General features: G+C 36.5%; 1 protein-coding gene across 1 annotated transcript in view; it reads right to left on the reverse strand.

The window, feature by feature from the left end:
• MEIKIN (meiotic kinetochore factor) overlaps window positions 1-26469 on the reverse strand; it is a 126479-nt gene that overhangs the window by 32673 nt on the left and 67337 nt on the right. Inside the window, exons 10-11 of the mRNA XM_054488162.1 lie at window positions 21051-21131; window positions 17550-17669 (exon numbers count right to left, since the gene is read on the reverse strand). Coding sequence (XP_054344137.1) covers window positions 17550-17669; window positions 21051-21131 — 201 coding nt within the window. The remainder of the gene's footprint in view (window positions 1-17549; window positions 17670-21050; window positions 21132-26469) is intronic.

Here is a 26469-nt window from a genome sequence, read left to right on the forward strand (position 1 = left end):
CAATTCAAGTTGAGATTTGGGTGGGGACACAACCAAACCGTATCAGTAACCAAAGAAACCTCTGAAATATAACAATAAATTAATGTCTACCAAGTTCTAAGAAGAAAATGTTTGTAAAATGTTTATCTTTCCTTTGTTTCTACACAAAGATATTCTCAGATAATGAAAACTCCAAAAATTAATCACTGAATTCTTCATGAAAACCTTGTCTTCAGACACACTCTACCTACCTAAGAAATAAGTAAAAGTTAACAACTAAAAAACGAGAGAGCTATGATGAAAGATAACTGGTAGTGGATACTAAAACAAACAGTTTTACATGTTAATAATGGCTGTACAAAACTGACTGCAAATATTTTGGTTTGGAAGGAGAGGTGTACTAAGTGTCCACTGTATTTTATTTATAATCACCATTTTATTTTTTCCAGCTTTTCTCAGGTATAATTGACAAATAAAAATTGCATATATTCAAGGTGTACGTGATTTGATATACACATACATTGTGTAAGAAGTACCACAATCAAATTAACACATCCACCAACACACAGCTTCCCTTTTTTGTTTGTGGTAAGAACATTTCAAATATGTTCTCTTATTATATTTCAAGTAAACAATTCACTGTTATTAACTATAGCCACCATGCTGTACATTAGATTCCCAGAACATACACATTTTATAACTAAAAGTTGGTACCCTTTGACCAGCATCTCTCCATTTCCCCCAACCCCAGCCGCTGTCAACCACCATTCTACTCTCTGCTTCCGTGTGACATTTTTAGATTCCATATATAAGTGAGATCATACAGTATTTGTCATTATATGTCTGGCTTACTTCACTTAGTATACTGTCATCCAGGTTCATACATGTCACCCTTCTTCTTTTCTAATGGCTGATTGGCAAATGTATGTCACATTTTCTCTATCCATTAATCTGTCAATGGACACTTGTGTTGTTCCCATATCTTGACTATTGTAAATATTGCTGCAATAAACACAGGAGTGCAGATATCTCTTTGAGATACCAATTTCATTTCTTTTGAATATATACACAAAGTTGAAATTACTGGAACCTATATTTTTAATTTTTTGAGGAACCCCCATCCTTTTTTCCATAATAATGATACCAATTTAAATTCCTATCAGCAGTGTACAAGGGTTCCATTTCCCTACACTCTTGCCATACTTTTTAATCTGTTGCTTTTAAAATAAGCAGTTCTAACGGGTATGAGGTCATCTCTCATTGTAGTTTTGAATTTCCCTGATTAGTGATGTTGAGCTCTTCATATAAGTGTTGGCCATTTGTATGTCTTTTTTGGAGAAATGGCAATTCAGGTCCTTTGAGCATTTTTTAATCTAGCTATTTGGTTTTTTGCTAGAGTTTTGTGTTCCATATATATATGTATATATGGAACATATATATATATATGGAACATATATATATATATGGAACATATATATATATATGGAACATATATATATACGGAACATATATATATGGAACATATATATATACGGAACATATATATATGGAACATATATATATATACGATATATGATATCAATTCTTCATCAGATATGTGGTTTGCAAATATTTTCTAACATTCCATAGGTGTGTCTTCATCATGTTGTTTTCTTTGCTGTACTGAAGCTTTTTTATTTGATGTAGTCCAGAATGTTTATATTTGCTTTTGTTGCCTGTGCTTTTGGTGTCATATCCAAGAAATCACTGCTAAGACCAATATCAAGAGGCTTTTTCCCTATCTTTTGTTTCAGGAGTTTTATTATGATTTCAGGTCTTACATTTAAGTCTTTAATCCATTTTGAGTTAATTTTTGTATATGGTGTACTTCTGGGCACTCTGCTCTGTTTCATTGGTGTATATATCTGTCTTTTTTTTGTTTTTTGAGATGGAGTCTCACTCTGTTGCCCAGGCTGGAGTGCAGTGGTGCCATCTCGGCTCATTGCAAGTTCCACCTCCCGAGTTCATGCCATTCTTCTGCCTCAGCCTCCTGAGTAGCTGGGACTACAGGTGCCTGCCGCCATGCCCGGCTAATTTTTTGTATTTTTAGTAGAGACGGGGTTTCACTGTGTTAACCAGGATGGTCTCGATCTCCCGACCTCGTGATCCACCTGCCTCGGCCTCCCAAAGTGCTGGGATTACAGGCATGAGCCACTGTGCCCAGCCATGTCTGTCTTTTCTTAAGTTCAGGGGTACAGGTAGAGGTTTGTTATTAGGTAAACGCATGTCATGGGGGTTTGTTGCACAGATTATTTTGTCATCCAGGTATTAGGCCTAGTACCTATTAGTTATTTTTCCTGATCCTCTCCCTCCTCCCACTCTCCACCCTTTAAAAGGCCCCTGTGTTGTTCCCCTGTATATGTCCATGTGTTCTTATCATTTAGCTCTCATTTGTAAGTGAGAATATGCCATATTTGGTTTTCTGTTCCTGTGTTAGGTTGCTAAGAATAATGGCCTCCAGCTCCATCCATGTTCCTGCAAAAGACATGATCTCATTCTTTTTTATGGCTGCATAGTATTCCATGGTATATATGTACCACATTTTCTTTGTCCAGTCTATCACTGATGGGCATTTAAGTCGACTCCATGTCCTTGCTATTGTGAGCAGTGCTGCAATGAACATACACATGCATGTGTCTTTATGGTAGAACAATTTATATTCCTTTGGGTACATACCCAATAATGAAATTGCTGGGTCGAATGCTAGCTCTGTTTTTAGCTGTTCGAGGAATTGCCATACTGCTTTCCACAATGGTTGAACTAATTTACACTCGCAATAACAGTGTATGACTGTTCCTTTTTCTCCACAACCTCATCAGCATCTGCTATTTTTTTACTTTTTAACAATTGCCATTCTAACTGGTGTGAGATGATATCTCATTGTGGTTTTAACTAGCATTTCTCTAATCATCAGTGATGTTGAGCTTTTTTTATATACGCTTTTTGGCCACATGTATGTCATCTTCTGGAAAGTGTCTGTGCATGTCCTTTGTCTACTTTTTAATGTTTTTTTTTCTTGTAAATCTGTTTCAGTTCCTTATAGATGCTGGATATTAGACCTTTGTTAGATGCATAGTTTGGGAAGATTTTCTCCCACTCTGTAGGTTGTCTGTTTACTCTATTGATAGTTTCTTTTGCCGTGGAGACAGTGTTTAGTTTCATTAGATCCTATTTGTCAATTTTTGCTTTCATTGCAATCGCTTTTGGCATCTTTGTCATGAAATCTTTGCCTGTTCCTATGTCTCCAGGATTTTCATAGTTTTGGGTTTTATATTTAGGCCTTCACTCCATCTCGAGTTGATTTTTACACATGGTGTAAGGAAGGGGTTCATTTTCAATCTTCTGCTTATGGCTAGCCAGTTATCCAAGCACCATTTATTGAATAGGGAGTCCTTTTTCCTTTGCTTGCTTTTCTCAGCTTTGTCCAAGATCAGATGATTGTAGGTGTGTGGCCTTATTTCTGAGCTCTCTATTCTGTTCCTTTGGTCTATTCATGCCAGTACAATGCTGTTTTGGTCACTATAGTCCTGTAGTATAGTTTGAAGTAAGGTAGTGTGATACTTCCCCCTTTGTTCTTCTTGCTTACAATTGCCTTGGCTATTCAGGATCTTTTATGTTTTCATACAAATTTTAAAATAGCTTCTAGTTCTGTGAAGAATATCATTGGTACTTTGATAGGAATAGCATTGAATCTATAAATTGCTTTGGGTACTATGGCCATGTTAACGATGTTGATTCTTTCTATTCATAAGCATGGGATGTGTTTCCATTTGTTTGTGTCATCTCTAATTTCTTTGAGCAGTGGTTTGTAGTTCTCTTCGTTGAGATCTTTTACCTCCCTAGTTAGCTGTATTCCTAGGTATTTTATTCTTTTTCTGGCAATTCTGAATAGAATTGTGTTTCTGATTTGGTTCTTGGCTTAACTGTAATTGGTGTATAGGAATCTTAGTTATTTTTGTACATTGATTTTGTCCTGAGAATTTGCTGAAGTTGTTTATTAGCTTAAGGAGCTTTCGGGCCAAGAATATGGAGTTTTCTAGATATATGATCATGTAGTCTGCAAACAGGAATAGTTTGACATCCTGTCTTCCTATTTCTATGCCCTTTATTTCCTTCTCTCACCTGATTGCTCTGGCCAAGATTCCTAATACTATATTAAAGAGGAATGGTGAGAGAAGGCATTCTTGTCTTTCTTGTGCTGGTTTTCAAGGGTATCACTTCTGTTTTTGCCTATTCATTATGATGTTGGCTGTGGGTTTGTCCTGGATGTCTCTTTTTGAGGTATATTCCTTCAATATCTAGTTTATTGATAATTTTAAACATGAAGTGGTGTTGAATTTTATCAAAAACCTCTTCTGCATCTATTGAGATAATAACGTGGCTTTTGTCTTTAGTTCTGTTTATGTGATGAATCACATTGATTTGCGTATACTGACTCAACTTTGCATCCCAGGGATAAAGCCTACTTAATTGTGGTGAATTAGCTTTTTGATGTGCTGCTGGAATTCAGTTTGCTCATATTTTGTTGAGGATTTTTGCATCAATGTTCATCAAGGATATTGGTCTGAAGTTTTCTTTTTTTGTTGTGTTTCTGCCAGGTTTTGGTATCAGGATGATGCAGGCCTCATAGAATAAGTTAGAGGGGAGTCCCTCATTTTCAATTTTTTTCGAATAATTTAAGTAGAAATGGTATTAGATCTTCTTTATACTTCTGGCATAATTTAGTTGAGAATCCTTCTGGTCCTGGGCTTTTTCTGGTTGGTAGGCTTTTTATTACTGATTCAGGAAATCATTATTCGTCTGTTCAGAGATTCAATTTCTTCCTGGTTCAGGAAGGTGTATGTGGGAGGGTGCATGTGTACAGGAATTTATCCATTTATTCCAGAATTTCTAGTTTGTGTACATAGAGGTTTTCATGATATTATCTGATGGTTATTTGCTTTTCTGTGGGGCCAGTGTTAATATCCCTTTTGTCACCTCTAATTGTGTTTATTTGGCTCTTCTCTCTTTTCTCTTTATTAGTTTAGCTAGCAGTCTATGCATTGTATTTTTTTTTTCCAAAAAACCAACCCCTGGATTTGTTGATCTTTTAAATGGTTTTTCATGACTCAATCTCCTTCAGTTCAGCTTTGATTCTGGTTGTTTCTTGCCTTCTGCTAACTTTGGGGTAGGTTTCCTCTTGGTTGTCTAGTTCTTTTAGTTGTGATGTTAGGTTGGTAATCTGAAATCTTTCTAATTTTTTGATGTGTTCATTCAGTGCTATAAATTCCCTCTTAACATTGCCTTAGTCATGTCCTAGAGACTCTGGCATGCTTTATCTTTGTTCTCATTAGTTTCAAAGAACTTCTTGATTTCTGCCTTTATTTCATTATTTACCCAAATGTCATTCAGGAACAGGTTATTCAATTCCATGTAATTGTATGGTTTTGAACTATTTTATTTGTCTTGAATTCTATTTTAATGGTGCTGTAGTCCAAACGATTGTTTGTTATGATTTCAGTTCTTTTGCATTTGCTGAGGAGTGCTTTACTTTAGATTATGTGATCAATTTTAGAGTATGTGACATGTGGTGATGAGAAGAATATATGTTTTGTTGTTTTGGGGTGGAGTGTTCTGTAGATACCTATCAGGTCCATTTGATCCAGTGCTGAGTTCAGGTCCTGAATATCTTTGTTAATTTTTTGCCTTGATGATCTGTCTAATACTGTCAGTGGGGTGTTGAAGTCTCTGACTATTATTGTGTGAAAGTCTAATTCTCTTTGAAGGTCTCTAACAACTTGCCTTATGAATCTGGGTGCTCCTCTGTTGGGTGCATGTATATTTAGAATAGTTAGATCTTCTTGTTGAATTGAACCCTTTACCATTATGTAATACCCTTCTTTGTCTTTTTTGATCTTTGTTTTAATATATGTTTTGTCAGAAACTTGGATTGCAACCCACGCTTTTTTCTGTTTTCCATTTGCTTCGTAGATTTTCCTCAATCCTTTTGTTTTCAGCCTATGTATGTCATTGCATGTGAGATGGGTCTCCTGAAGACAGCATACTGTTGGGTCTTGCTTCTCTATCCAGCTTGCCATTATGTGCCTTTTAATTGAGGTAGTTAACCTGTTTACATTCAAGGTTCATATTGAAATGTATGGATTTGATCCTGTCATCATAATGTTAGCTGGTTATTATTCAGACTTGTTTGTGTGGTTGCTTTATAGTGTCACTGGTCTGTGTACTTCAGTGTGTTTTCATAGTGGCTGGTAACAGTCTTTGCTTCCCATATTTAGTGCTTTCTTCAGAAGCTCTTGCCTCCTTCAAGTTACATCTGGTGATAAATTCCCTCTGGTGAAAACAAATTGCTTGTCTGAAAAAGATATTATTTCTCCTTCACTTATGAATCTTAGTTTGGCCTGATATGAAATTCTTGGTTGGAATTCACTTTCCTTAAGAATGTTGAATATTGGTCCCCAATCTCTTCTGCCTTTTAGGGTTTGTGCTGAGAGTTTCATTGTTAGATTGATGGGCTTCCCTTTGTGGGTGACCTGACCTTTTTCTCTAGCTGCCTTTAACCTTTTTTCTTTCATTTCAACCTTGGAGAACCTGATGATTATGGATCTCAGGGATATCTTCCTTGTGAAGTATCTTAGTAAGGTTCTCTGCATTTCCTGAATTAAAATGTTGGCCTCTCTAGCTAGGTTGGGGAAGTTATCATGAAAGATAAGTTTTCCAAGTTGCTTCCATTCTCCTCTATCAATGACATCAGTGTGTCATAGATTTGCTCTCTTACATAATCCCATATTTCTTGGAGGTTTTGTTCATTCTTTTTTCTCTATTCTTATCTGTCTTATTTCAGAAAGCCAGTCTTAAGCTCTGAGATTCTTTCCTCAGCCTGGTCTATTCTGCTATTAACACTTGTGATTGCATTATGAAATTCTTGTCGTGTGTTTCTCAGTGCTGTCAGGTCAATTACATTCTTTTCTATACTGGCTTTTTGTCTGTTAGCTCCTGTATCATTTTACTGTGATACTTAGCTTCCTTGGATTGGCTTTTAACGTACTCCTGCATCTCAATCATCTTCATTCTTATCCATATTCTGAACTCTATTTCTGTCATTTCAGCCATCTCTGCCACATTCAGAATGCTTTGTGGAGAGGTAGTGCTATCGTTTGGAGGAATAAAGGCACTCTGGCTTTTTGATTCATCAGTTTTCATGTGCTGGTTCTTTCTCATCTTTGTGGGCTGATATTCCTTCAGTTTTTGAAGTTGCTGTTCTTCAGATGGTTTTTTTTCTTTATCTTATTTGATGGCCTTGAAGGTTTGATTGTGGTATAAGGTGAGTTCAATTGACTGGCTTTGTTTCTGGGAGATTTTAGGGGGCCAAGTCTCAGCTCCCAACTCCTGAAATGCATGCTCTAACTCTGAGGGACTTGTATTGGGCCCCAACTTTGTTCTCTAGCTCCTCAAGGTTAGGAACCTACTGCACTGGGTGAGAGTGGTTGGGGGGGTGAGGTGCTCCCAGACTACTGGTCTCTACAATCCAATTGGTGGTGCCAGCCAAAGCATTTCATAGGTTGGTGGCAATGGGATCCATTCTCATTCTCATGTGCCAGCAGTAGCAGCAGTGTGGTGGGGCACACACTCATCAGCTACAGCAGGGTGCTAGTGGATCCTAGGGTGCCTGCCTCCCTATGGGCATTTACAGTCAGCAGTGGAGGCAGCACAGCTCTAGGGGATAGGAGGTTTCCACTGGTAACTGTGTGCACAGTTGTGGTAGTGGTGGTGTTAGCACAGGGGTGGGACACTAGTGGGTGCAGGTCTGAGTGTACCCTTTGTGCGCATTCAAGCAGGCAGGGGTATATGTCTGTTTCTATGCCAGTACCATACTGTTACACAAGTATAGACTACTATCGTTTTCAAATATAACTTGAAATTAGGAGGTGTGATGCCTCCAGCTTTGTTGTTTCTAAAGATTGCTTTGGCTATTTGAAATCTTTTGTGGTTCCATATGAATTTTAGGATTGTTTTTTCTATTTCTGTGAAAAATTACATGGGAATCGGGACAATGATTGTAATGAATCTGTACATCACTTTGACGTATGGACATTTTAACAATATTAATTCCTCCAATCAATGAAATGGTATATCATTACATTTATTTGTGCCTTCAATTTCTTTCATTAATGTCTTATAATTTTTAGTATATAGCTCTTTTGCCTCCTTGGTTGTATTTGTTCCTAAGGATATTATTTTCTTAATCTCTTTTTTGGAAGCTCATTGTTAGTGAATAAAGACAACTGATTTTTGTATATTGACTTTGTATCCTGTAATATGATATTGTTTATTAGTTCTAACAGTTTTCATTGAAGTCTTCAGTTTTTCTTTCATATGAAATCATGTCATCTACAGAGACAATTTAACTTCTTTTTTTTGAGACAGAGTCTCACTCTGTCTCCAGGCTGGAGTGCAGTGGCACGATCTCGGCTCACTGCAACCTCCACCTCACAGGTTCAGGGACTACAGGCGCATGCCATCACGCCCAACTAATTTTTGTATTTTTAGTAGAGATGGGGTTTCACCATGTTGGCCAGGATGATCTCAATCTCTTGACCTCGTGATCTGCCTGCATTGGTCTCCCAAAGTACTGGGATTACAGGTGTGAGCCACCTTGCCCAGCCAACATCTTCTTTTTCAATGTGGATGCTTTTTATTTCTTTTCATTGCCTAATTGCTCTGGCTCGGACTTCTAGTACTATGTTGAATAGAAGTAGCAAGAATGGGTACTCAGGTCTTGTTGCTTATCTTAGAAGAAACTTTCAGCTTTTTATCATTGAGTATATTAGTTGTGGGCTTATCATTAGTGGCTTTTATTGTGTTGAGGTACATTTCATCTATACCTAATTTGTTGAGAGTTTTTATCATTAACAATGTTGGATTTTGTCAATGGTTTTTATGCATTGATTGCAATGATATTATGTTTTTTCTTCTCTTGATGTTTTTCATTGTGATTTGTTGATTTTTTTTTTTTTTGCAATAGTGTGTGTTCATTCTTTTCTATTTATCTTTTGTGTATTTACTAAAGGATTGTTCTCTGTGGTTACCATAGGGCTCACATAAAACATCTTGTAGTTAGAACATTCTATTTTGAGCTGATAACAACTTAATTTCAATCACATACATTCTGTGCTTTTACTCTACCCTTCCACATTTTATGCTTTGGATATCATGCTTTACAAGATATTTTTATTTTGTGTATTCTTTAACAAATGATGGTAGCTCCAACCCCACATTTCCCCTCCACACTGCCCTAGTAGAGGTTTTCCATGAGGGCTCTGCCCCTGCAGCAGACTTCTGTCTGGATGTCCAGGTGTTTCCATACAGCCTCTGAAATCTAGGCAGAGGTTCCCAAACCTCAACTCTTGCCTTCTTTGCACCTGCAGGCCCAACACAATGTGGAAGCCACCAAGGTTTGGGGCTTACCCTCTTAAGCAATAACTTGAGCTGTACCTTGGCCCCTTTTGGCCATGGATGGAATTGGAGTGGCTGGGATGCAGGGCGCCATGTCCCAAGGCTGCACAGAGCAGCAAGGCCCTGGGCCTAGCCCAGAAAACCATTTTTCCCTCCCAGGCCTCCAGGCCTGTGATGGGAGTGGCTGTTGTGAAGGTCTCTGAAATTCTCTGTAGGTATTTTTCCCATTGTCTTGGATATTAACACAGCTCCTCTTTACTTATATAAATTTTTGCAGCTGGCTTGAATGTCTCCCATCAGAAAATGGGTTCTTCTTTTCTACCACCTGGTCAGGCTGCAAATTTTCCATACTTTTATGCTCTTCTTCCTTTTTAAATGTAAGTTCCAATTCAGACCACCTCTTTGTGAACACATGTAAACATAGGCTGTTAGAAGCAGCCAAGCCACATCTTGAATGCTTTGCTTAAAAATTTCTCCCACCAGATATCTTAAATTATTTCTCTCAAGTTCAAAGTTCCACAGATCTTTACAGCAGGAGCACAATGCTGCCAGTATAATTACTAAAGCATAGCAAGAGTAACCTTTACTCCAGTTCCCAATAAGTTCCTCAGCTCCATCTGAGACCTCATCAGCCTGGCCATCTCTGTCCATATCACTATCAGCATTTTGTTCAAAACCATTCAACAAGTCTCCAGGAAGTTCCAAACCTTCCCTCATGTTCCTGTCTTCTGAGCCCTCCAAACCGTTTCAGTCTCTGCCCATTAATCAGTTCCAAAGTTGCTATCATATTTTCAGGTACCTTTATAGCAATGCCCCATTTCTCTGATATCAATTTTCTGTATTAGTCTGTTCTCACATTGCTATAAATAACTACCTGAGACTGGGTAGTTTATAAAGAGAAGAGGTTTAATTGACTCACAGTTCCACAGGCTGTACAGGAGTTATGGCTGGGGAGGCCTCAGGAAACATGGTTATGGCAGAATGTGAGGTGGAAGCAAGCATATCTTCACATGGCAACAGGAGAAAAAGAAAAGGGAGAAGTGCCACACACTTTCAAACAACTAGATCTCGTGAGAATTCACTCACTGTCACAAGAACAGCAAGGGGGAAACTGCCCCCATGATTCAATCACCTCCCACTAGATCTCTCCCCCAACACTGGGAATTACAATTCAACAAGAGATTTGGGAGAGGACACAGAGCCAATCTATATGATTCCAGACTTATCCTTTCACCTAAAACAACAAAAATAAATCAGAAAAAATATATGAAACAACAGTTTTCAAGACACCGGACATCAGACATTGAAGGACAGTAATCTCCAAGAGATGGAAAACAAACAATATGAGTCTTACAATTTCCCCAACTTACTGCCTTGAGAGAATTTCTAGCCTGCAGTACAGGGAGGGAAAACTAAGCAGTACCCAGCAGACTGCCTGACTTGAGGAGATGCAGCTGAGTGTCTAGGGAAACCAAAATGACTTAGTTTATAGGGCGGAATACCAGAGAGGAGAGAGCTACATACAGAGAGAACTCCAGCAATATGCACACTGTTCAGTATGCAGTAGAGTACTGATCAGTACAAGCTTATGAAGAAACTATCTGAGGCCAGTAAAAGAACTATCTGAAAAGATTAGCAGAAATAGTGCTAATGCTTACACAATATTGGGAACAGTACCTGAAGATTTAATAGGCAAGAACCCTTTTTTTCCTCAATTTTTTTCTTTTCTCCTTTTAGGAGGTACACAATAATGGCTAAGACATTAAAAAACAACTGCATATACAAGGAAAGCTAGACAGTGACTGTGCATGTCTAGAGAAATATGCAAACCTCAGAAAAGACCTAAGAAGACCTTAAGTTTACACCTCAAGCTGACCTTTGCCATACAAGTAGCCTATGACAATGAAAACAAAAACAATTACAAAAGATGCCAAAGTTGGCTGGGTGTGGTGGCTCACGCCTATAATCCCAGCACTTTGGGAAGCCGAGGCAGGTGGATCATGAGGTCAGGAGATCAAGACCATCCTAGCTAACACAGTGAAACCTCGTCTCTACTAAAAACACAAAAAATTAGCCAGGCATGGTGGTGGGCACCTGTAGTCCCAGCTACTCTGGACGCTGAGGCAGGAGAATGGCATGAACCCGGGAGGCAGAGCTTGCAGTGAGCCGAGATGGCACCACTGCACTCCAGCCTGGGCGACAGAGAGAGGAGACTCCGTCTTAAAAAAAAAAAAAAAAAAAAAAGATGGCAAAGTCTAAGAAGGGTGGAGAGACTCATTTCCACATTTACTACATTATTATATTCAAACATCCAGTTTTTAACAAAAAAAAATCAAAAGGCATAAAAGAAACAGAAAAGTACGGTACATTCAAATGGAAAAGAAAATCAGCAGAAACTGCCTCTAAAAAGGAACTGATGATAAATGTATTCAAAAACTTTAAAACAATTCTCTTTAAAAGATGCTCAAAGAACTAAAGGAAGATGTGAAAAAAAGTCAAGAAAACTATGTATAAACAAAATTAAAATACCAATAAAAACAGAAAACCTCAAAAGAAGCGAAAAAAAAATCTACAGCTTAAAAGTACAATAACTGAAAGGAAAAATTCACTAGAAAGATCCAAGGGCATATTTAAGCAGGCAGAAGAATCTATAACTTGAAAATAGGACAACGAATTTATTTAGTCTGAAGAAAATAAATTTAAAAATTGAAGAAAAATGAACAGAGTGTAAGGGACCTGCGGGGCACCATCAAGCAAGCCTACATATATATTGTGAAAGTCCCAGAAGGAAAAGAATGAGAAAAGGGGGAAGAGAGAATATTAGAAGAAATAATGACTGAAATTTTCCAAATTTGATAAAAGATATAAACATCTAAGAAGCTCAACAAACTCCAAGTAAGATGAACCGAAAGACATCCACATTTATTATAATCAAACTTTAGAAAGAAAGACAAAGAATCCTAAAAGCAACAAGAGAAGTGACTTGTTGCACACAAGGGATCTTTATAAGATAATCAACAGATTTCTTGTCAGAAATGTTGCCTACCAGAAGGCAGTGGGCTGATAAATTCAAAGTGCTAAAAGAAAAATATCTGTGAACCAAATATCCTACATCCAGCAAAACTGTCCTTCAAAAATGAGGGAGAAATTAAGACATTCCCAGATAAACAAAGCTGAGGGAGGTAGTTACCACTAGATTTGCCCTGCAAGAAATGCTTAAGGGAGTCCTACAAGGTGAAATGAAAGGACACTAGACAGTACCTTGAAGTTGTATGAAGAAATGAAGATCTAAATAAAGGCAAATAGAAGGGGCAATTATAAAAGCTACTATTATTATAACAACAGTTTATAACTCTACTTCTTGTTTTCTATATGATTTAAGAGACTAATAAATTTAAAAAATAATTATTGGTATAAGAGCTAGTATTATTGTAACATTGGTTCGTAACTCACATTTTATTTTCATAATTTAAAAGACTGAAGTTTTAAAAAGTATTATTGACTTGGCATGGTGGCTGACACCTGTAATCTCAGCTGCAGGCAGATTGCTTAAGCCCAGGAGTTGGAGGCCAGCCTGACAAACATGACAAAACCCTGTCTCTACAAAAAAATACAAAAATTAGCTGGACATGGTTGTGCATGCCTGTAGTCCCACCTACTCAGGAAGCCAAACTGGGAGGATTGCTTGAGCCTGGGAGGTGGAGGTTGCAGTGAGTCATGATCGTGCCACTGCACTCAGCCTGGGCAATAGAATGAGTTTCCATCTCAAAAAAAATTATTAATTTATGTTTTAAGGCACATGATGTATAAAAATGTTAACATCATCATCTGAAAGGGGTGGAGGCAGAGATGTAAAGGGGCAAAGTTTTTGTATGTCATTGAAGTTAACCATAAATTCTAATTAGAGTATCATAACTTTAGACTGCTAAATAAATTCAAATTAGAGTATCATAACTTTAGACTGCTAAATAAACTCAGAGTATCATAACTTTAGACTGCTAAAGGTAATCCCTCTGGTAACCACAAAGAAAATAGCTATAGAATATACACAAAAGGAAATAAGAAATAAATTCAAATATTTCACTACAAAAAATCAATTAACTGCAAAAGAAGACAGTAATGTAGAAAGTGAAGGACAAAAAAAGATGAAGGCATATAGAGAACAATGAGCAAAATGACAAAAATAAGTCTGTCCTTATCAGTAAGTATTTTAAATAAACGAATTAAATTCTCCCATAGAAAAACTGGGATTGGCAAAATGGATAAAAAATATATGCTATATGTTGTTTACAAGAGACTCACTTTATATCCAAAGACATAAATAAATTAAAAGTGAAAGAACAGGAAAAGCTACTCCATGTAAATAGTAACAAAAGAGAGCAGGGGCAGCTATAATAATATCAGATAAAGTTTTAATCAAAAGGTTATAAGAGACAAAGATGAACATTATATATTAATAAAAGACTCAAGATAGCAAGAACATATAACAATTATAAACATTTACACAGTGAATGACAGACCATCAAAATATATGAAGTAAAAACTGACAGAACTGAAGGGGAAAATAGATAGTTCTATAATAATAGTTGAAGACTTCAATACCTCCATCTCAATAACTGATAGAATAACCAGACAGGAGAGAATACGAAAATAGGGGACTTAACACAATAAATCAATTACATGTAACATATATACAGAACAATATTTCAAATAACAGCATATATATTCTTCTCAAGTGCACTGGGATATTTTACAGGATAGACCATGTATCAGGCCATAAATTAAGTCTCAATATATTTTAAAAGATATATATCATACAAAGTATTTTTTCTGACCAAAATAGAATGAAGTCATTAAAAAAAACCAGAGTTTGTAAAACTGAAAAATTCAACAAACTGTGAAAATTAAACAACATACTCTTAAACACCAATGGGCCAAAGTAGAAATCACAGGGGAAATTAGAAAATACTTAGAGACAAATGAAAACAAAACCACAACATATCCAAACTTACGGGATTTAGTGAAAGCAGTGCTAAGAGGGAAATTTATGGCTATAAATGCTTAAATTGAAAAACAAGAAATGTCTCAAATCAACAACTTAACTTTACAACTTAAGGAACTAGAAAAGAAGAACCATCTAAACTCAAAGCTAGCAGAAAGATGGAAATAATAAAGATTAGAGTAGACAGAAACAAAATAGAGAATAGAAAAAACATAAAGAAAATCAATCAAACCAAAATTGGTTCTTTGAAAATAGCAACAAAACTGGCAAACCTTTAATGAAAAAATACTAATAAAAAGGGAAAGAAGACTTAAATTACTAAAGTCAGAAATGAAAGTCGTGACATTACTGCCAATTCTACCAAAAAGAGAATTACAAAGAGAGTATTATGAACAATTGTATACCAACAAATTTGATAACCTAGATGAAATAAACAAATACCTATAAACACAAAGCCTCTCAATACTAAATCATGCAGAAATAGAAAACCAGAATATATCTACAGAACTAGTAGGGAGATTGAATCAGTAATGAAAAAAATCCCAACAAGGAAAAGCCCTGATTCTGATGGCTTCCCTGATGAATTCTACCAAACATTTAAAGAACTAATACCAATACTTCTCTAACTTTCCAAGAAGAGAAAGGAATGATTCATAACTCATTCTATGAGACCAACATTACCCAAAGTCAAACAAAATGTCTTTTCTGGACAATACATGAAAAGAAAACTACAGGCCAATATCCATTAGAACACTGAAGCAAAAATCCTCAACAAATTACTAGCAAACCAAATTCAGCAGCATATTAAAACAATTATAGGCCACAACTAAATGGGTTTTATTCATGGAATGCAAGGATGGTTCAACATACAAAAACCAATCAATGTTTCTGCTTAATTTGGTAAGACTTAAAAAAAATCAATCACTGTAACATACCACATATAGTAGAATGAAAGGGAAAAACATGTGATCTTCTCAATTGATGCCGAAAAAGCATTTGACAAAATTCAATACCATTTTATGATAAAAACAATAAACTAGGAATTGAAGGAAACTACTTTAACAAAATAAAAGCCATTGATATGGTTTGGATTTGTGTCCCTGCCCAAATCTCATGTGAAATTGTAATCCCCAATGTTGGAGGTGGGCCCTGGTGGGAGGTGACCAGATCATGGGAGTGGTACTTCACAGGGGTGGTCCCTAATTGTTTAGCACCATGCCCTTGTTGCTGTTCTAGTTGGGGAGTTATTGTGAGATCTTGTTGTTTAAAATGTGTGGCACCTCCCCATTTTCTCTCTTCCTCCTGCTCTGGCCATGTCAGATGCCTTGCTCCCCTTTTGCCTTTCACCATAATTGGAAGTTTCTTGAGGCTTCCCCAGTAGCAGGTGCCAGAATCATGCTTCCTATACAGCTTGAGGAACCATAAGCAACCTCTTTTCTTTATATAAAGAAAACTCTTTTCTTTATATAAAGAAAACTCTTTTCTTTATAAATTACCCAGTCTCAGGTATTTCTTTATAGCAATGTGAAAATGAACTAATACAGCCATATATGAAAGCCCACAGTAAACATCACATTCAATGGTGAAAGATGGAAAGCTTTTCCTCTAAAATGAAGAAAAAGGCAAGGATGTCTGCATTTTCAACATACTACTGATAGTTCTAGCCAGAGCAATTAGGCAATTAGGAAAAGAAATAAAAGGCATCCAAATTGTAAAGCAAGAAGTAAAATTATCTCTGTTCACAGATAACATGGTATCACTGTGGAAGACCCTAAAGATTGAATTAAAAATTATTAGAATAAACGAATTCAGCAAATTAACAGGACACAAAGTCAATACACAAAAATCAGGTGAATTTCTACACACTAACATAAGCAATTTGAAAAGAAATTACAGTTCAATTCATAATAGCATCCAAAAGAATATTTAGGAATTAACCAAATAAGTCAAAGACCTACACAATGAAAACTATAAAACATTGGTAAAATAAATTAAAGAAAACACAAATAAATTAAAACACATCCCATGTTTATGGATTGGAAGATGCAATACCATTAAGATGCCATTACTACCTAGGGTGATCTACAGATTCCATTCAATCTCTATCAAAACTCCAATGATGTTTTTTGCAGAAACAGAAAAACCCACTTTAAAATTCACATGGAATCTCAAGGGATCCTGAATAGTAAAAACAAAAATGAAAAAGAAGAACAAAGCTGGAGGACTCACACTTCCTGATTTCAAAATGAACGAAGCTACAGTAATCAAAGCCATATGGTACTAACATAAAGACAGACATATAGATCAATGGAATAGAGAACCCAGGAATAAACCCTCACATATATGGTTAAATGATTTTTGGCAAGGGGGCCAGACCATTCAACGGGGGAAAGGACGATTTCTTCAACAAATGATGCTGAGAAAACTGGATATCTACATGCAAAAGAATGAAGTTGGACCCTTACCTAATACCATACACAAAAATTAACTCAAAATGGATCAATGACCTAAATACAAGACCTAAAACAAAAAAAAAATTTGAAGAAAATACAGGGCAATAGCCTGGGCACTATAACAAAACCAAGTCTCTACAAAAAATACAAAACATTAGCTGGGCATGGTGGTGTACGCCTTCAGTCCTAGCTACTTGAGAGGCTGAGATGAGAGAATCACCTAAATCCTGGAAGTCAAGGCTGCAGTGAGTCTGTGAGCCTTGATTGCACCCTGGCACTCCAGCATACAGGACAGAGTGAGACTCTGTCAAAAAAAGAAAGAAAAGAAGAGAAAAGGCAAAAAGCTTTAGACATTTGATTTGGCTGTGATTTCTGGCACAGGACACCAAAGGAATGAGCAACAAAAGAAAAATAGACAAACTGTACTTCATAAAAAATATAAAATTTTGAGCATCAAGTACCCTAACCAAAGTGTAAAAAGGCAACCCGCAGAATAGGAGAAAATATTTGCAAATTATATTTCTCATGAGTTAAGAGATTTCTTATAGCACCTCATATACAAAGTATCTAATGTAACAGTAATTATTTCCTTTAGTAATTGAAGGAAAAATGGAAAATACTACCTCATTTGAAGAATTTTCCTGCAAACTTGACACAGGAACAATTTCATTTGAATTAACATAATTGCTGACATTTGGAAATAGTTCTTCAAAAGATGCTTTTTGCACTGAGGACAAATCAATCTATAAAAGAATACATTATTCTTTTGTAGAAGTTAAACATTGCAAAAGCAATGATTTTCAAGTAATTAAAGAAAAGTTGAAAGCATTTTCCTGTAAACTTGACACAGGAACAATTTCATCTGAATAAACGTAATTACTGACATTTGGAAATAACTCTTCAAAAGATGCATGTTTAGAGACAAATCAATCTGTAAAATGGGTTATAACATTCTTTCACTTTAAAGTAATTTTTTAATTAGGAATTTTTGTTTGCTATGATACACCAGAGATTTTTAAATCACTATCTCTAACATAGAACTCTCTCCTAAGTGCCATATCCATTTCTCTATCAGGTTACTGAAATCATCACACATTTCTGTACCAAATTAAAAATTTCCAGAAAAGATGACTGATTGATTTAGAGATGATTTAAGGTGTGCAGTATGCACGTAGGTTATATGCAAAAAAACAATACTATGCCATTTTATATCAGGAACTTTAGCATCCACATATTTTGGTATCTTTGAGAAGTCCTGGAACCAATTCCCCATGGATACTGAGGGATGACTGTATATAGTTAAGACAACTGAAAACACATGTTTAAGAAACACTTGTCAACAAATGTTCATAACAGTATTATTCATAATAGATAATAAATGGAAATAAATGCCCATAAATGGAATTGATAAACAAAATATGGTATATGTATATAATGGAGTATAATTCAGTTGATTTGGTTTGGCTGTGTCTCTACCCAAATCTCACCTTGAATTGTAATCCCCATAATCCCCATAGGTCGAGGGAGGGACCCTGTGGGAGGTGATTGAATCAGGGGGGTGGTTTTCTCCATACTGTTCTGATGATAATGACTGAGTTCTCCTGAGATATGATGGTTTTATAAGGTAGTTTTCCCTGCTCTTCCATGCTCTCTCTCCTCTGTTGCCATGTAAGACAGGCCTCTTCCCCTTCCGCCATGATTGTAAGTTTCCTGAGGCCTCCCCACCCATGCGGAACTGTGAGCCAATTAAACCTCTTTTCTTTATAAGTTACCCAGTCTTGGGTATGTCTTTATAGCAGTGTGGAAACAGACTAATACATTGGTCATAAAAAAGGAATGCAGTACTGATACCTGCTATAACATAGATGAATTTTTAAAACATCATGCTAAGTGAAAGAAACCAGGCACAAAACGCCACATGTTATATGATCTCATTTATATGAAATACTCAGAAAGAGCAAACCTATAGAGACAGAAACTAAATCAGTAGTTTCTTGGGACTGGAGGGTGGGATGGGGGGATGAGGGCTGACTATTAATGAATAGGGTGATGAAAATGTTCTTAAATAGGATCGTGATGATAGCTGCACAGTTTGTAATTATGCTAAAAACCACTGAATTATACACTTTAGTATACTGAGTTTTATAAAATGTACATTGTACCTCAATTTTAAAAATATGTTGATATTTGTAAAATAGTCACTAAATTAGTTTTGCCACGAAAAAAATCATTTTGGTACATTTATTATTCATCAATACATTTTAACTCCAAATATCAACCAAGAATGAATAAAAAATGAGACACTCATTTTCTGGAAAAAGTATTGATTTTTGGGCCACTGGAAAGACTGTGAGCAGAGTACTAACAAAATCCTTTCTCCCATCATGAGCATCTCTTGGTTAAATCTGTAACTCCTTTCCCCTAGGAACCTGATAAGTGTAAGAATGTCAACTGTGTTACTAGGTAACACTGCTTATGGTAAAAATAATGTCTGATTGGAAAAATGTATCTCTAGGAGGAACTATAAATGCACTATAAATAAATAAATACTGCACTATAAAAGCTAAAATATTTTGGGTTTCCCTGAGTGCAGGGACATTGTAATTACACATGGCCTTTGTGGAGACCACGGATGTTATGCATAAGTGCTGTTAAAAAAGATACTGGATTTCATCTCCTTGTGCCTGAGCAGTCCCCACACTGCTATGTAAGCTGCTGCATGGACCTCTGTGAGGATTGCTGACACTGAAGAGGAACATTGGATATTTGACTGAAGACTTGATGACATTGGATTTGATAATGATTTCTTGGATATGACATCAAAAGAACAGGTGAGAAAAGAAAAAGACAAATTTTACTATGACAAAATAAAAAACATTTGTGCATCAAAGGACACTATCAACACAGTGAAAAGGCAACCCATGGAAGGGGGCAAATTATTTGTAAATCATATGTTGGGTAATGGGTTAATATCCCAGATATATGAAGAACTCCTACAACTCAACAATTAAAAATTCAAAAATAAACAAAGGACTTGAATAGATATTTTCCCAAATAAGATATACAAATAGCTAATTAACACATTAAAAGATGCTCGACGTCATCCTTATTAGGGAAATACAAATCAAAACCACAATGAGATACCACCTCACATCCATAAGAATGACTATTACAAAAAAGAAAATAACAAGTGCTGGCAAGGAAGTAGAGAAACTGGAACCCTTGTGCATTTTGCTAGTGGGAATGTAAAATGGTACAGCTACTAAGGAAAACAGTGTGGTGGTTCCTCAAAAAGAAAAATTGAATTACAACAATATCTCCTGGATAATATCCAATATGCTCTAGCAATTCCACTTCTAGATACATACCCAAAAGAATTGAAAGCAGGGACTCAAACATATATTTGTACACCCATGTTCATAGCAGCATTATTCACAATTGTCAAAAGGCGGAAGCAACCCAATTGTCCATCAATAGATGAATGGATAAACAAAATGTGTCATATACATAAAATGGAGTATCAATTCATCCTTAAAAATAAAATTCTGATGCATGCTGTAACATAGATGAATCTGAAGATGCCATGCTAAGTGACATAAACTAGTCACAAAGGACAAATACTGTATGGTTCCACTTGTATGAGGTACCTAGAGTAGTCAAATTAATAGAAACAGAAAGTAAAATGGTGGTTTCCAGGGGTGGGGTAGGGAGGAGCAGGAAGTTACTGTTTAATGCATATGGAATTTCAGTTTTGCAAGATGAAAAAAGTTCTAGAGATGAATAGTGGTGATGGTTGCATAATGATGTGAATGAATATACTTCAACTGTACACTTAAAAATGGTTAAAATTCTAAATATTATGTTATATATATTTCACCACAATTTTTAAAACTGAAAGGAAAAAACGGAAGAATCCTGGTTGTTGCTGCAGTACTCTAATTTTTCCTTCTCTCTGGCATGTATAGTAGTATACAGAGTACTTTCATTGAAAGTGTGCTTAAGCAACAGAAAAACACAGATATTATTCTCCATAGGCAATATTCCCCTGATATGAGAAAAATAGAAGAATGGGGAGAGGAGGAGCCAGAAAACAGATACTACAAGTGCCAAATGCTAATACTTACCACAAAACCAGCAGTCTCTGAAGATGGAGTACTTGTTAAAAGGCCTCTGTTTTTCTTACCAGGAGTACTGGAATTTGTTTTCTATAAATGTTTTTATAAAACAGGGATTGAATAGCAGAAAGAAATAAACTATTTTAGTACAGTAAAACTACAATTTAAAGTTAGTTGACTAGATCATAATGTACAGTACTAAGAAAATCCTTAATCTGTTCATTAAATTTTAAACCACTTCACAGGAAACTAAAGAATTTTCTCACTTGAGCTAGATCAAACAACGTCCAAGAGAACTCTATATGGCATAGCAACTATATGAGAATACCTTGGTTGAAATGAATACCTTGGTTGAAATTACTATTAATTTAGAAAGAAAAGCTAATTAGAGTGTTGAGTTAGGCAATGGAGCTTCAGTTATCTTTGTTAACTACTAAGAAAGGTATTTTACTTTCAGCATTTAATTCTTAGTATATTATTGTACTTTTCGTGGAAAGAGATTATAAGTTATTTCTGGAGCTGTGAAATATATGTAGCAAGCATAATTGGTTTAAAATATATAACGTTAAATGTATATAGATACTTTCATTTATGGAACATCAAAGTTAAAGAAATTATAAAGTAGGATGTAGGCTCATTTTCTACTTCTTGAAGATACAAAGAGGCAGACAGACAGACAGGTAGACAAAGCAAGAAAGAGTAAAAGACAGAGTGAGGAGAGAAACAGACAAGATACAAGACCTAAAGAAAGTGACAGAAAGCGAGGAAGGGACAGGCCAAAAGAGAGAGAGGGAGGAAGGGAGAAGAGGGGAATGGAGAGGAGATGAAGGAAGAGGTAGACAAGAGGAGAGGAGGTAGGAGAGGAAGAATGAAAAGCAAAAGACAAAGAAGGAGAGAAAAAGAGGAAGACCAAGAGAAGGAGAGAGGAAAAAAGAGAAAGACAGAGAAGACAGAGACCAACATAGATTGTGAGCAGAGATTGAGAGAGAGAGAGACAGAGAAGGACAGTGAGAGAGATCAAGACAGAGACCAAGGAAAAGAGACAGAGCTTGAGACTGCGAGAGAGAGAAAATCCAGGATAGCAAAAGCAAAGAAACCGGTAGAAAGGTAGAGTAGAAAGTAAGAGTGATAGAGAGTCAAACAGACAGAGACAGGCAGCTTTATTTCTAGAAATCAGCTGCCTTTTCAGCCTTTAGACTCCATGAAGCAACCATATCCTTCTGATAAATGTTCTTTTTGAATAGGTGTCTCTTGTAAGATGTCAAGTCTGGAATCTTACTTTCACCCTTTCTTTCCCTTCTGGCTTAAAAGCTTTTAAACTGATTGTTGGTACAAGACATAATCTGGAATAGTTTATTAGGAAAATTTTTGTCAGAAATGTTTATGGGTATATTTACAATAAAATGAACACATCAGCCTCTAACTTACTAGCCATATTTAATTTTCACATTTGAACAATGAAGGTTATTCTATTTCTAGGGACTGTGATGCAAGGGTTACAAATAATATATGTAAAGAGAACCTATGGTGTCTGGAGAGTAGGAGCTACTCAATGATAACTATTATCATCATCACTGTGGCAGTCCTGAAGGTCCTCTGCTCAGGTTTCTTTGAACAAAGAACCAGCTGTTCCAGTGCAAGGAGTGTAGTTAGCTGATAGCCCCCAAGTACATCTTTAGAGTATGCTTCAGCTTTCATGCTGAGGCCGCCATCTTTTCAAGCAGCCCCCAGCCAATGTCTGGGCATAACAGCCCAACACAAGACTTTCATAATAGACAATCTTTGCTCCAGAACTCCCCATTGTTGAGAGCTTCTGTCAGATCTGCATTGAAGACTAAGGCTATCCCTGCATAATCCTGCTTCTTCCCTGCCTTCCTTCCTTAGTCATTACCCCCTGATGTTTGAACTCTTTATACTGTCTGAGTATCTGCTTCCCAGAGGTCTCATTTAACATAATTGTCAACTATCAGTCCAATTTTAAAACAACAGCTTGTACGTAGCTGTAAGTATATAGCTTCCCTACATTTTTTCTTAGATTTGTTAAAATATATATATATATATATATATATTTCTAAATCTTCCCAATCAGTACATATTTATAGTCTTTTCAAAAAATATTAGTTAATAAAAGACTAGTTCTTATCAATGCAGGTTTTGGGGACTGAGGCAGCAGAACTAAACTGTTCTACCTGCTATTGCTTTCTTTTTTTTTTTTTATTTATTTATTTTTATTATACTTTAAGTTTTAGGGTACATGTACACAACATGCAGGTTAGTTACATATGTATACATGTGCCATGTTGGTGTGCTGCACCCATGAACTCGTCATTTAACAAAAAAGCAGATCTATAGTGGGAAGATGGAAACTTGACTTTTAGATGAGAGTTTAACTGAAAATTTGTATCTCTATGTTCAGAATCTTTTTTTTTTTTATACTTTTAAGTTTTAGGGTACATGTGCACAATGTGCAGGTTAGTTACATACGTATACATGTGCCATGTTGGTGTGCTGCACCCATTAACTCGTCATTTAGCATTAGCTATATCTCCTAATGCTATCCCTCCCCCTTCCCCCCACCCCACAACAGTCCCCAGAGTGTGATGTTCCCCTTCCTGTGTCCATGTGTTCTCATTGTTCAATTCCCACCTATGAGTGAGAACATGTGGTGTTTGGTTTCTGGTCCTTGTGATAGTTTACTGAGAATGATGATTTCCAATTTCATCCATGTCCCTACAAAGGACATGAACTCATCCTTTTTTATGGCTGCATAGTATTCCATGGTGTATATGTGCCATATTTTCTTAATCCAGTCTATCATTGTTGGACATTTCGGTTGGTTCCAAGTCTTTGCTATTGTGAATAGTGCCGCAATAAACATACATGTGCATGTGTCTTTATAGCAGCATGATTTATAGTCCTTTGGGTATATAGCCAGTTATGGGATGGCAGGGTCAAATGGTATTTCTAGTTCTAGATCCCTGAGGAATCGCCACACTGCATCAACTAACGAGCAAAATAACCAGCTAACATCATAATGACAGGATCAAATTCACACATAACAATATTAACTTTAAATGTAAATGGACTAAATGCTCCAATTAAAAGACACAGACTGGCAAACTGGATAAAGAGCCAAGACCCATCAGTGTGCTGTATTCAGGAAACCCATCTCACATGCAGAGACACACATAGGCTCAAAATAAAAGGATGGAGGAAGATCTACCACGCAAATGGAAAACAAAAAAAGGCAGGGGTTGCAATCCTAGTCTCTGATAAAACAGACTTTAAACCAACAAAGATCAAAAGAGACAAAGAAGGCCATTACACAACGATAAAGGGATCAATTCAATGAGAAGAGCTAACTATCCTAAATATATATGCACCCAATACAGGAGCACCCAGATTCATAAAGCAAGTCCTGAGTGACCTACAAAGAGACTTAGACTCCCACACAATAATAATGGGAGACTTTAACACCCCACTGTCAACATTAGACAGATCAACACGACAGAAAGTTAACAAGGATACCCAGGAATTGAACCCAGCTCTGCACCAAGCAGACCTAATAGACATCTACAGAACTCTCCACCCCAAATCAACAGAATATACATTTTTTTCAGCACCACACCACACCTATTCCAAAATTGACCACATAGTTGGAAGTAAAGCTCTCCTCAGCAAATGTAAAAGATCAGAAATTATAACAAACTGTCTCTCAGACCACAGTGCAATCAAACTAGAACTCAGGATTAAGAAACTCACTCAAAACCGCTCAACTACATGGAAACTGAACAACCTGCTCCTGAATGACTACTGGGTACATAACGAAATGAAGGCAGAAATAAAGGTGTTCTTTAAAACAATGAGAACAAAGACACAATGTACCAGAATCTCTGGGACACATTCAAAGCAGTGTGTAGAGGGAAATTTATAGCACTAAATGCCCACAAGAGAAAGCAGGAAAGATCCAAAATTGACACCCTAACATCACAATTAAAAGAACTAGAAAAGCAAGAGCAAACACATTCAAAAGCTAGCAGAAGGCAAGAAATAACTAAAATCAGAGCAGAACTGAAGGAAATAGAGACACAGAAAACCCTTCATAAAATTAATGAATCCAGGAGCTGGTTTTTTGAAAGGATCAACAAAATTGATAGACCGCTAGCAAGACCAATAAAAAAAAAAGAGAGAAGAATCAAATAGATGCAACAAAAAATGATAAAGGGGATATCACCACCGATCCCACAGAAATACAAACTACCATCAGAGAATACTACAAACACCTCTACACAAATAAACTAGAAAATCTAGAAGAAATGGATAAATTCCTGGACACATACACGCTCCCAAGACTAAACCAGGAAGAAGTTGAATCTCTGTGTAGACCAATAACAGGTTCTGAAATTGAGGCAATAATTAATAGCTTACCAACCAAAAAGAGTCCAGGACCAGATGGATTCACAGCCGAATTCTACCAGAGGTATAAGGAGGAACTGGTACCATTCGTTCTGAAACTATTCCAATCAATAGAAAAAGAGGGAATCCTCCCTAACTCATTTTCTGAGGCCAGCATCATCCTGATACCAAAGCCGGGCAGAGACACAACCAAAAAAGAGAATTTTAGACCAATATCCTTGATGAACATTGATGCAAACATCCTCAATAAAATACTGGCAAACCGAGTCCAGCAACACATCAAAAAGCTTATCCACCATGATCAAGTGGGCTTCATCCCTGGGATGCAAGCCTCGTTCAACATACGCAAATCAATAAATGTAATCCAGCATATAAACAGAACCAAAGACAAATACCACATGATTATCTCAATAGATGCAGAAAAGGCCTTTGACAAAATTCAACAACCCTTCATGCTAAAAACTCTCAATAAATTAGGTATTCATGGGACGTATCTCAAAATAATAAAAGCTATCTATGACAAACCCACAGCCAATATCATACTGAATGGGAAAAACTGGAAGCATTCCCTTTGAAAACTGGCACAAGACAGGGATGCCCTCTCTCACCACTCCTATTCAACATAGTGTTGGAAGTTCTGGCCACGGCAATCAGGCAGGAGAAGGAAATAAAGGGTATTCAATTAGGAAAAGAGGAAATCAAATTGTCCCTGTTTGCAGATGACATGATTGTATATCTAGAAAACCCCATTGTCTCAGGCCAAAATCTCCTTAAGCTGATAAGCAACTTCAGCAAAGTCTCAGGATACAAAATCAATGTACAAACATCACAAGCATTCTTATACACCAATAACAGACAAACAGAGAGACAAATCATGAGTGAACTCCCATTCACAACTGCTTCAAAGAGAATAAAATACTTAGGAATCCAACTTACAAGGGACGTGAAGGACCTCTTCAAGGAGAACTATAAACCACTGCTCAATGAAATAAAAGAGGATACAAACAAATGG

Source organism: Pongo pygmaeus, chromosome 4, assembly GCF_028885625.2.
Source record: "Pongo pygmaeus isolate AG05252 chromosome 4, NHGRI_mPonPyg2-v2.0_pri, whole genome shotgun sequence".
NCBI classification, from domain to species: domain Eukaryota; kingdom Metazoa; phylum Chordata; class Mammalia; order Primates; family Hominidae; genus Pongo; species Pongo pygmaeus.